Source organism: Micromys minutus (assembly GCF_963924665.1).
Source record: "Micromys minutus genome assembly, chromosome: 4".
Taxonomy (NCBI): Eukaryota; Metazoa; Chordata; class Mammalia; order Rodentia; family Muridae; genus Micromys; species Micromys minutus.
The window spans coordinates 31,109,067-31,121,800 of record NC_137973.1 but is presented as its reverse complement, the minus strand read 5'-3'; the positions used below and the strand labels follow the sequence as shown (position 1 = coordinate 31,121,800).

Below are 12,734 nucleotides of genomic sequence, written 5' to 3'. Positions count from 1 at the left end.
ATCTTGCTTACCCAAATTGAGTTAATGTTAATTTAAAATGGAGTCAATTAAGAAGGTAAATAAATGTAAGGAAAAGATTCACATGAGTAGATGTGACTTTTAGTGCATCATCTATAGCCTTTATCCTGTTTCTGCAAAGGTGCTTCATAACCAATTGTAATCAATTATTTTTGTTCACATAATTGATTTTTGGGTATCAATTACTAAGCCCTTTACATACATACCTGGTTTCCCTTCTATTAATTAGGAACTTTTCAAAGTGTCTAAATTTCATTCCTATCTCCTTCCCCGACACCTGGCTAATTTTTATTCCTTATCTCAGTACACATACATACCTGAGTCCTATTTGACAGAAATGAGGTCTCACACTTAAAAAAGAGGTTACTGATGAAGGCTTTATGTAGCTGCAGGCCAAGACTAGAGGAGACTATCACTGACAAGGAAACACCCACTGACCTGCCTGTTCCAAGGCAACCAGCATGGACTGCTCAATGAGGTCTCTCTCTATGAAGCTGCGGAAGTCTTCTTTGTACACAGTGAGATCTGGAAGCTGGAAGGCACAGATGGGCATTTCCAGGGGGTGCTCACTGCTCCCCCCACCCCCACCATTGGAGGAGACATGGGAGCGGGCCAGGGAAACAATGCTGGAGCTGGCGTGGGAGATGCCCCTAGACAGGCGTTTTTCTGCAATGAGAAACGGAGTCACCTTAGAATATATGCAACTCTCCCTGAGAATTCGCCACAGATGTAGGGTACTTACTGCTTCACAGTTTCCAGTCAAGAAAAAATTGTATCTAGCCAGCTACACGTCAACTTCATATTAAGCCAAATACAAATGAGAAAATATACAAAAATAGAATTTATTTTTCTAGACACAGTGCTAACAAAAAACATATTCATCTTTCTAGTCTTGTCTGGGGTTTCCCTAATCTTCCCTTTCCTATGACTATCTGTGACTCCCATTTTTCAACATGAATGTGAGCTGTTCACTTAGCAAGTTGGTCTTTTTTTTTTTTTGTTTGTTTGTTTGTTTGTTTTTTAATGGGAAGAAGAACAAGGAAGAGAAATGGGCTTTCTTTCATTAAGCTAGATTTTGGCAAAGAATCACTCTAGGGTCTTAGAGGATGTAGAAAGGACCTCCAATAAAGGAAAGAGAATAACAAGTGTCATTAACAACATCTATACAACTTACTGTAACTTTTACTGATATACATATTTATTAGAAATTTAGAGAGTCAAATTTTTTTTTAAAGATTTATTTATTTATTATATATATAAGTACACTGTAGCTGTCTTCAGACACACTAGAAGAGGGCATCAGATCTCATAACAGATGGTTGTGAGCCACCATGTGGTTGCTGGGATTTGAACTCAGGACCTCTGGAAGAGCAGTCAGTGCTCTTAACCACTGAGCCATCTCTCCAGCCCTAGAGAGTCAAATTTTAACACTAATGTAAACTGTGCCTTCCTAAATCATTTTAAGTACATGGTACCTGCAATGTCCCAGCCCATGTACCATTATGAGCAAAATTTGTCAGTGTAATGTTTGTCACATAATGTTTGCACAGCTTCAAGTACTTGGATGATTGATTATCACAAGGGGACGGCTCTAATGTTAGGCAGCTGTCCTCATCCAGTACTGGCCAGAGATGATGCAAAGAATGTGCTACTGTCTCAGGTCATCTGCAGATAGTTACAAAGTAACTGCTGTGTTAGACTGGGGAGGGAGTAAGGAATGAAAATCTCTCTAAAGGAACATACGGGTGCTTCCTACTCCACATACAGAACTTTAGTCCTCAGAGCAATACCTTGAATGATGTCATCCTGTCTCTGCAGGATGGGTCGAGAAGGGCGAGTGGGGTCTCTATCCGAAGCCCCCTTCTCAGGGGTCTTAGGGCAAGTACTCCCTCCACTAAAGGGTGGGGACAGGTTCCCAGCATGGACTTGGCGCAACTGTTCAAAATCACTGAGGGCAGCACTCACATCCCAGTTCTTTCCTAATAGGAGAAAAAACAAGAAAAATATATAAAACCCAGAGTACTAAGGAACTAGGGAAGACATCGGAAGACCATTCTAAACATCCTAGCACAATTAAGCAAGCCAGGTATGACAGCACAAGTGTGTAATACTATAAAACTCAGAAGGCTGAGGCAGTAGGAGAGACTCAGTTTCAAAACACCTCATGTTAAAAATAAACCTAGTAAGATCATGCTCATGTACGCTACATTTTAACTTTCTTCTCCTTCCACTTTAATTTTCTTCAATCTGAAATACCAATTTTCTTTATTGTCTATTTCCTATATAAGGTACACAATGGTAGAAACTTTGTCTCTAAACTCAAAGGGCCCTTTAGAGACCTAGTTACACAAAATAAAACTCCTTTAACTGACAAAGAAAACAAAGCTTACAGAAGTACCAAAATTTGCTCAAAATCTCAGTTAGTTTATACAGGCTCAGAGGACTCTAGGATGTTTTAAGAGACCTAAAAGTGAATACAAAGCACTTGTCTCTGGTGAAGAGCTATTAGGCAACACAGGCACAGGAGCGGTACTGCTCCCACTTACAAACAGCACTCTAATTGACAGAGTGTTTTTTGTTACTCTCTATTTAAAGTATTGGATACATGTTGACTAGCTGTTTGCATTTGTTACTCTAGCTGCTACAGCCTTGGTTTAACTTTTCACCCAGTACCCTACACCTCCAATCTACTCAAGGAATCTCATGAGATTCATTTTTCTAAAGCACATTTCTAAAGTTTAAAAATCTGTATGTAATAGTTTATCACTACTACTCAAGGCTTTCTACAGCCTCTCCTATTTTCTGCCTTTTCCTCTGTGCTGCAATTTATTTATTTGTGAAAAGTATAGATAATTCTAGTATGCTGTGTGACTGTTTCCTCCAGGCTGGATGTGATCATCGCCATCTGACACCTTCTTCTGGCCTCCTTGGAGATTAGGCATGCATATAAATACAGACATGTTAGGCATTCATATAATAAAAACAATCTTTCTGGGTTGTATTATCATTATTATTATTCTCTCTTGGTAGGGGTGATGGTAATGAGGTTAATACGATTTATAAGGTTCCTCCTTTGCCCAAGAATATGTAAGCATTTAACAACTGCTGAGAAGACAGATTCTTTGGTGGCATAGCTGCCCATAGTTATCCATATATTTGGCATGCTACCCCAGCTCCTGAAATAACCTCAATAAGCTCTGGTTCAGCAGGTAGACTTGGGTGAAGCAACTTCTATGACCTGCTCTCCTCTATCAGGGATGAAGGGAAATAGACTTCCCCAGAAAAAGTTGTGCAATGGTGTGCCTGCAGCATAGAGCTGTTCTGAAGGTTAAATGAGTTGAAAGCACACAGAATGGTGCTTTGTGTGCAGACTCTCACATGCATTACTACTGCTGTCGTCACCTTTGTTAACCCTCCTGTTAAGCTCTACTAGCTATTCATGCTTGTCGACTTAACTCTAACCCTGCTCGACTCTCGCTCTTTATTCTCTGTTCTAGTCTCCACTGCCCTCCTTGCTGTTCCTAGACCACAGCAAGACTGCTCCTCACCCAGGCCTCTCCATTGACTATTCTTACTGCATATAAGACACTTTCTTCAGCATATCTACAGAGATGAATCTTTGTAAACTTCAGGTATCTGCTCAAATACCATGTTCTTAGTAAGTCCTACTCTGACAGCCCAGTCTAAAACCATGTTCACCTCATTACTCTGCTCATCATTTCCCATAACCCTCCATACCCTCAAACATAATGCATGTAAACTATGTACATACTCTTTGTACACTGACCATCTTTCCTGCAACATTAGGGTAGACGTTTCTGTTTACTGCAAGCATCCAGAACAAAATCTGGCATCTAGCAGAAACTCAATAAACATTTGGTGAATAAATGAAGACTATTTCCCCTAAATCAATTTGTGTACTGATAAAGAGCCTGTCTTGAGAACTGGATATGCATTTCCAACTGTGAGGAAACTCCTTAAAGTCATCAGGATCTCATAACACTAGCATGTCTGCTCCTAATCTCTCTTTTCTCTAATTTATTCTTTGTACTATAACCAAAGTTAACTTTTTCTTGTTATTTTGTTTTTGAGACAGGGTTTCACTATGCAGACCAGACTTGTCTTGAACTCAAGAGATCTGCTTGCCTCTGCCTCCTGAGTGCTAGGATTATGTGACACCATGCCTAGGAAAGAATTAACTTTTTAAAAATTAACATGCTAAAGAAAGAGACAATGACAATATTAGCAAGTTCTTTGATTCCCTTTATAAATTGTACCATTTGAAAACTATATTTATTTTTTATTTTATGTGTATGAATGTTTTGCCTGCCTGATGTCCAAAGAGGCTAACTAAAGTTGTGGACAGTTATGAGTCACTATGTGGGTACTGAGAACTGAACTCAAGTTCTCTTAAGAGCAGCAAGTGTTCTTAACTGCTGAGGCATCTCTCCAGCTACTAATGAACATCTAACTCTATCAACTCCTTTCCTCTCACCAACACTGTGGTCTAAGCCACCATTATCTCTCACCTGAACTACAGCAATATTCTTAGCTGGTTTTACCAATGCCCACCTTCTAATATAATCCTATTGAAACTAACTCTAAAAACTATTATTATACTATTAAAAATTTCACTTCCAGTAAATGTAAGGCATAAATTCCTTCCTATGGCGAACAAACGCCCCCAAACTCTGCTTCCTACCCACCCCACCAGCTCCTATCACTCAGGGACCACCCTTTCCATCTCACTCACTACTCCATTATACCACACTCTCCTCTTAGAGTCATTCTGTAAGTTATTTCTCCTGGGTAATCCTTCCTGAAAGCTAAATTAGATTTTCCTCTTCAGACTCATAACACCCTTAGCTTTTTTTTTTTTTTTTTTTTTTAAATTTCATGAGTGTTTACAACATGCAAGAAGTATTTGAAACAGAGCCTTATTCTGATAAATGGGTCAAGGTTCAAATCCTGTGTAATTTCACTGCAATTATATAAGGCAGCAGCTGAGAGAATAACACATCAAGAACCTTGCATACACTGGGCACACTGCAGACACAATGAAACAAATCTTATAAGAGGATCATTTTTATCTTTTCCTTAATTTTGAGTGTGTTGATGGGCACATGTGTGCTACATATATGTGATGTGTGTGCATACACGTGTATATAGAGGCTAGAACAAGTGGTAGTATATATGTATAGTGTATGCATAAAGGCTAGAGGTCAAGATCAGGTATTTTTCCTTATGATTATTTTAATGGGCTAATCTAACTTTCCCCTTGAATTACCTGAACATAAATTCATAGAGAAGAAAGCTACCCAATACATACAAGGCGAGCAGGGAATTTGAGGTTTTAGAACTATGGTGGGTCACACAGAGTAGATCAATAGAAGTAACTAAAATGGAGTGCATACCGCACTCAAAACATTTTTCTGATCACCTTAGAATGTTCCAAATCACCCTAATAATATGAGATTTTGCTTTCTCTTTTCTCACTCCCTCTTTACCTTCTAGAAGATCTCGAGCCAGCCCTGGCTCTGCACCTGTGGAACGAACAAAATCCGACAGGACAGCATCCATGTCCAGGGTCATGGGATCATCAAGTACTCTGAGGCAGCAGGATGGGAGCAGAACACAGATGAAAACCCAGGTTCTGACCTGAAAAGGAGATACATACACAAGGCTCAAGTAACCAGAACACCATCATCACAGACCAATTTCAACAGTCTCTTAACAAATGGTAAACTGTTCTGGTTCTTTCATTCGAACTCAACTTTGAAACAAAGAATTTTAAATTCCTTTTAGAAGAATCACATCATTCCTTGTTAACAATATTTTAATGCCTACAATAACTACAAACTACTCGACAAAACTTGGCTTCTGCTTTTTTCGTTTGTTTTGCTTTGTTTTGATTTTTAAGGAGGGAGGCACCAAGGATGAAGCCCAGGGCTTGTATATACTAGGAAGTGCTCTATACTCACCCTAGTGCCAAGTCTGCCTCTCCATTCTAAAGGGAGAAGGCAGCAAGCCGCTGCCCTAAGAATCTTTCCAACCTGCAATGTTCCCTAAATGGCACCATGCTCATCTCCCTCCTGAAACACAGTTATTATTAAGGGGTTTTGTTTTTGTAGACAATGCCTCATTATTTAGCTCAGGCTAACCTCAAATTTGTAGCAATCATCCCCTCTCAGCATTTTGAATGCTGATATTACAGGCATGTGCCACTATGCCCTGGCTTTCTTCTGAACTTACTTTAATCACTCTCTGCCTAGCCTTTGATTCTCATGTCAAATTTTTGGAAGCAGGAAGTTGTGTGTCTTCTTTACCGATATATCCCCAGAATGAATTACTTGACATTACAAGCACATTAGCCCTAGTAGATACTTATTAAACAAATGAACACTATACGACAGATGACTTCAGGGCTGACTAATATTCTCATGCTAGCTAAGAAAACAGGAAGAGTAAACTGAATGCTGAACTTACTCAAAATAAAATAACAAGCTATTTGGCACTCTGAGTGGAGAGCCCAGAGGCTTATCACAACAGTCACTAACTACAGAACTCAGGAAACACAATCAAAAATGGTTTTCTCCTCCTGGGATAAATGAGTGCCAGTTTACTGAGAAAAGATCCTTCTCTCAGACTTGACTTTAGTAGAAACAATGTCCCTGACCTGACAGCCTGGCACCATGCCAACATTCCTCTGAGGTCAATAGTCCCAGCTGAGAAAGCAAAACTAGGGTGGAGAACCACCTCTGACCACATTCATTAGTTTACGGTGTTCTGTAGAAGGGGTTGGTTCATAAAGTACCCAGACATCCAACTGCCTCACTATACCTACTAATCCCATCTTTTTGGAAAAGACAAAACTAGAACCGTTGAAGATAGCAGATGACTCAGACAAAACATTCCTCTGAAAACCTAAAGCCTAAGAATGACCCCAGGTATTTTTTTTTCTTCACTCCTCTTCTATCCCTGAATACAACCTATTTAGCAGTATGATCTGATCTCATTTCTCTACATTTTTGGATCTAGTAAGGCAAATAACATTTTTTTTTTTTGTGGGTTATAAAATTTTAAGTCTCTAACCTGATAATTGAATTGTTTTGTTGGTGGTAGTTCTTTGGAATTTTCGTTTGTTTTGTTTTTTTGTTGTTTTTGTTTTGAAAAAGAGAGATCACTGTTACTCATAGTGCTCTAATAATATATGGGATCACTGGATATAGGCCATGATCTATTCATATCCCTAGCTCAATAATGAGCAAAGTATCTTCAATAAAATAGGCAGTCAATAAATACCTGATGACTAAATTCATTATAAACAAATGTCTAATTTTCATCTGCTTCAATATCCTAAGTACCAAGTCAGCATTCCTGAGGTCAACAGTCACTGTTATTAATCTCATACTAATCCAGAACTACATGAAGAACTTCTGGTCATGTTTTCTATAAAGTGACCCAGTCCCCTTGCAGCTTGTGCTTAAGAATTAAATTTCAAGACAGTCATGTAGTACACATTTCTAGTATCAGCACCCAAGAGGCACAGGCAGGAGGATTGAGAATTCAAAGCTACAAAGAAAGACCCTGTCTCAATCAAAAAAAAAAAAAAAAAAAAAAAAAAAAAAAAAAATTAAATGCTTTCAGAATTCACAGGTGAATGAAAAGTTTTTCATCTCCTAATACAAGTGACAATTCTCTCCAGAGCCCACTGTTTTCACCACTTTTTACAGGACATGGGCACTGTCCAAGTAACAAGCACATAAATAGTCCAAAAGTAAGAGCCTAACTCCAAAATGAATTTCAATCTTTGCTCTTAAAAAACAAAGCAAGGTAGATATGTGTGGTGGCTCAGGCCTTTAATCCCAGAATTCTGAAAGCAGAGGCAGGCAGTTCCCTGTGAGTTCAAGGCTAGCTTGGTCTATGTAATGAACTCTACGGCAACTAGAGCTACGAGACCCTGTTTCAAACAGACAGACAGCTTTCTGAAAGAACATGGAGAGATGCAACAAGCACACCGCACTCAGTAGGAAGCAGGAGGCTTGGCTAAGCCACAGGCATGCATACCATTTCCAGCTAGATACAGACCCTGAGAGAGAAGCAAACAAAAATCATCGGTGCGGTAGCATCTGGGATCTTACATGGTAACAGAAGGTAGGTCATTCAATTCTGAACATCTAAAATAAACAAATAACTTTTATCTGGAAAGACTGGCTCTTCAGCAAAAATGTGAAGCACTAAAGCAAACTTCTTGGCAGCACATTCTTGTACTAGATTCTCCAATACATGGTGTGGACTGTGCCCTTCGCCCAACAGGTAAGGACAGCAGCTCTTGTTACAACATCACAACACCTGGCTGACACTTCTCAAATTCCATGTGAGGATACTGAAGCCAACTATGAAGACTCAGCTAACTGTCTCAATACACAGGAAGGGAAATCCCAAACAAAATGCCAAACTCAACCTTTAGCTTTTCAAATAAAAGGGAAGCAGCACTCAAATATTTGTTGACTGTGGTTTATAGACGGATTCAGTCAAAAGCATCCAGTTTTCCTAGTAGAAGGGCTGTCACCAATCACTCAGTCCCGTGTCTGACCCCAAAGAACTCTTCTATTTCATCTCTAGCAGATCACCCAGTTCCCAAGTGAATACAAGCTCTGATAGGGAGTTCAATACTTTCAGATCCAACTGGAATAATTTTTTTTTCCTAAATAAAAGCCAAACCTATCACCACACTCCTCCCCTAATGTTCACATAATGGTTCTTACTCAGTTCTACTGAACAAAATTGACTCCTGAGAATGATGGACTTTTCAATGGAAAATATTAAATCATTACTTTACATAAATACTTGTTGCAGCCCAACATTATTTTCCCTGGATCTGTATTTACTTGTACCTATATTCCTTTATAAATGTTGTGCTGACCGTAACTATAAACTCAACATGCTGCATAAACAGACTATCTTGCTCAAAATTCAGTTCTGCCTCTTACCCTGCTTCTATGTCCATGCTCTCCTGGAGTGAAGACAGAAACCAAGAACTAAAAGGAACAGGTTAGTATTCCTCCAACTCTTTCAATGACAACTCAACAGCTGTGCACTCAAAAGGCACTGGGTTTAATCCCTAGCAATACCTCTGCCAACTGCTACATACTATCCTATTTGCTCAGCAATGGAAACAAAAAGCCAGGTAAATAGCTTGTCTGAATGTGGAAACTCCGGAATGCACATCTTCCTGCTAGCCTCCACTGTTTCCACAGAAAGGGAACACAATCATACTAGTTAAAGAGGCCTGTGCTTTCTCACTCCAAGTCCTACCATTTTCCTGAAAAATTCTAATGGTCATCTGTAATCCATCTACCTTAGAGTTTCATAATGTCTAAAAACTTTCATCTCTACTAAGATAATTCAGGATGTTACAGAGCAGAGAGAGAGTGAGGCTGTGTCTGGCTCCCGCTCTCACAGCCATTGCAGTCCATCAAGCTCCACAGAGACAGCACCAGGGCAAGCAAGAACCAGACAGGCACTGGGTGACTCTGTGCCTCATGGAGGAAAATCAACTAAACATGAGCACAGGGGATCCTAAGAAGCCGAGAGGCAAAATGTCCTCATGTGCATTCTCTGTGCAAACCTGCCGGGAGGAGCACAAGAAGAAGCACCCGGATGCTTCTGTCAACTTCTCAGAGTTGTCCAAGAAGTGTTCAGAGGTAGAAGACCATGTCTGCTAAGAAAAGGGAAAATTTGAAGATATGGCAAAGGCTGACAAGTCTTGTTATGGAAGAGAAATGAAAACCTACATCTTCCTACAAAGGGGAGACCAAAAAGAAGTTCAAGGACCCCAATGTACCCAAGAGGCCTCCTCCATCCTTCTTTTTTTGTTCTGAGTAACACCCAAAAAGCAAAGGGGAGCATTCTGGCTTATCCATTGGTGATGTTGCAAAGAAACTAGGGGAGAGGTGGAATAACACTGTGGCAGATGACAAGCAGCCCTGTGAGAAGTAGGCTGCCAAGCTGAAGGAGAAGTATGAGAAGGATGGTGTTGCCTACAGAGCTAAAGGAAAACCTGATGCAGCCAAAAAGAGGGTGGTCAAGGCTGAAAAGAGCAAGAAAAAAGAAGGAAGAGGAAGATGAAGAGGAGGATGAAGAGGATGAGGAAGAGGAAGATGATAAATAAGTTGGTTCTAGCAGTTTTTTGTCTATAAATCATTTAACCCCTACCCCGTACATAACTCACTTCTTTTAAAGAAAAAAAAAGAAATGTAAGGCTGTGTAAGATTTATTTTTAAACTATACATTGTCCTTTTTTGTATAGTTAACACACTACGAAATGTGTCTTTAGATAGCCCTTTCTGGTGGTATTTTCAATAGCCACTAACCTTGCCTGGTACAGTTGGGGGAGGGGGATTGTACATTGGCATGGAAATTTAAAGTGTGTTCTTGTTGGTGCACAGCACAAATTAGTTATATGAGGATAGTAGTTTGGTTTGGTTTTTTGTTTTGTTTTTCCTTTTTTTTTTTTTTTTGGTTTTATTTTGTTTTTCCCCCATCTTCAGTTGTCTCTGATGCAGCTTATACAAAGATAATTGTTGTTCTGTTAACTGAATACCACTCAGTAACTACAAAAAAAGAAGTGGCTGTTTTGTTGACATTCTGAATGCTTCTAAGTAAATACAATTAGAAAAAAAAAGATAATTCAGATGTAGACCCTGCCATTTCCTGAAACAATTTCCTTTAGCGGTCTGAAATTCTACCATTTTACTCTACTTTTTTTTTTTTTTTTTTACAAAAGACAGTGTCTCTACACAGCCTTCCGTGGCCCAGAGCTTCCTTTGTAACCCAGGCTGGCCTCCCACTTGTAGTCATCTTCCTCCATTTGCCTCGTGGGTACTAGGATTACATGTGCAAGCACCACACTCAGTTTCCAGCTCTTCTCCATTCTGAAGCTACTTTCTTAGTCTCCATGAGATCTGCTCCCTTAACCACATCATGCTTGGGACGATAATCGAAACACTAGGCACTGTGCTCAAGGCTAAACATCAACAGAGAACCAGACACAATGCTTATAAAATATCTACAGCCAAAAAGAAAATATTGGAGATGAGAATGTTATCTCCCGTAAGGAGGGAGGAAAAGCTACAGGGACACGGAATTTAACTAAGGACTGGACATTGAGCAGCCAGTAACACAGCCTGGGAAGAAGACAGCTCCAAGCCGATGAAGCATTTATCAACGTTCTGAACAGAAGTGAGAGCTGTAGAAAATACAGACAGGACCTAGTAGACCTGGTAACGTTTGAGGTTTTATCCAAAAGGTATAATAAGCACTATCAAGTTCTGAGCATGGATGAGAAAGAATTAGAAATAAATTAACCTGAATGAAAAGGTTTTAAAGACTTTTGCTGTTGCTCTTGTTACAATCATACTAGTTCTGGTCAGAAAAATCTGAAATAGCACAGTGGACTTAGAAAATTATTGCTAAGGAAATATGAACTAGATTAGGATGACAGCAGAGAGTAGGAAAACTGAATTGATTCTCTTCTTGTTCCTTCTTACAGACCTGAAAGGGAAATCAATGACTGATTATTTAAATAATCTTCAAAAACCTAGTTTCTTTTTTAAAGATTTATTCATTTTCATTTTATGCATGAGTGTTTTATCTACATGTATATATGTGTACTACATGCATGCCTGGTACTCAGAGACCAGAAAAAGGACACTGGATTCCTGGAACCTAGAATAATAGATAACTGTAAGCCACCATGTGGGTGCTGGGAACCAAACTCAATCTTCTGCAAGAGCAGCAAGTGCTCTTAGTTACTATGCCACCTCTACTGCTCCAAACCTAGTTTCTTTCTTTCTTTCTTTTAAAAATTGGTCCACATAGCTTTTTAATTTGAAATATACAGAAGAAATGTATTTGTGTACTAGGTAAAATGGATTAATGTAAATGTTTATTTTAGTTTAATGAATTTACAAAAATTTAAAGACCTAAAAGTAATTTCGTAAGTATTTTTATAGATTTCTTATCACTGTGGTTACAAAGTTCAACAAATTGTGTGGCTTAAATACAACTTTGCAGTTTTATATTTTTTTATTAATCATTTTATTCATTTACATTTCAAATGATACCCCCTTCCAGTTTTTCCCCTCCACAAACTGCCTCATCACATCCCCCCTCTCTCCCTCCCCTTTGCTTCTGTGAGGGTGCTCCTCCACCCACTCACTCCCACCTCCCCACTCCAGCATCCTCCTGCGCTGGGGCATCGAATCAAGACTCCTCCACAGGACCAAGAGCCTCCCCTCCCATTGATAAGGCAATCCTCTGCTACATATGTATCTGGAGCCATATATACTATTCGGTTAGTAAAACCTAGTTTCGTTTTCATTCTGTTTTAGCTACCCAATTTGGATGTCTCTTCCACTCTATTTCTCTACCACTAGATGAAGTTACTGAGCAAAATAAGATCAAATAATTCTGTAGGTCAATATGCCAAATAAAGTGTATTTAGTTTTCTCTCTTTCATCAAAACACCATTGTCTTCAACTTGACTCTGTTACACCACACAGTCATCTCAGGACTGTCTCACACTGTCACCATTTTTCCTGAGCCACCTAGCCAAGAAGCTGTCTCACTCTTAGCAAAGGATCTTGCTCTCAATGCACAGAAACAAACAAAAATATAAAGCAAGGCAAAAGGACCTCCTTTAGGCTTTCTCC

At 39.3% G+C, this 12,734-nt stretch overlaps 1 protein-coding gene across 3 annotated transcripts in view; it reads right to left on the bottom strand.

Annotated features, from left to right (window-relative positions):
* OTUD7B (OTU deubiquitinase 7B) overlaps window positions 1-12,734 on the bottom strand; it is a 55,726-nt gene that overhangs the window by 18,084 nt on the left and 24,908 nt on the right. For 2 of the 3 annotated variants that reach the window (XM_080915307.1, XM_080915308.1), the window contains 3 exons: window positions 5,526-5,676; window positions 1,809-1,997; window positions 457-684 (listed from right to left, as the gene is read on the bottom strand). In XM_080915307.1, coding sequence (XP_080771433.1) covers window positions 457-684; window positions 1,809-1,997; window positions 5,526-5,610 — 502 coding nt within the window. In that variant the 5' untranslated portion in view covers window positions 5,611-5,676. Of the gene's footprint in view, window positions 1-456; window positions 685-1,808; window positions 1,998-5,525; window positions 5,677-12,734 lie in introns of those variants that run through there. The other variant, XM_080915309.1, reaches the window with a different exon arrangement.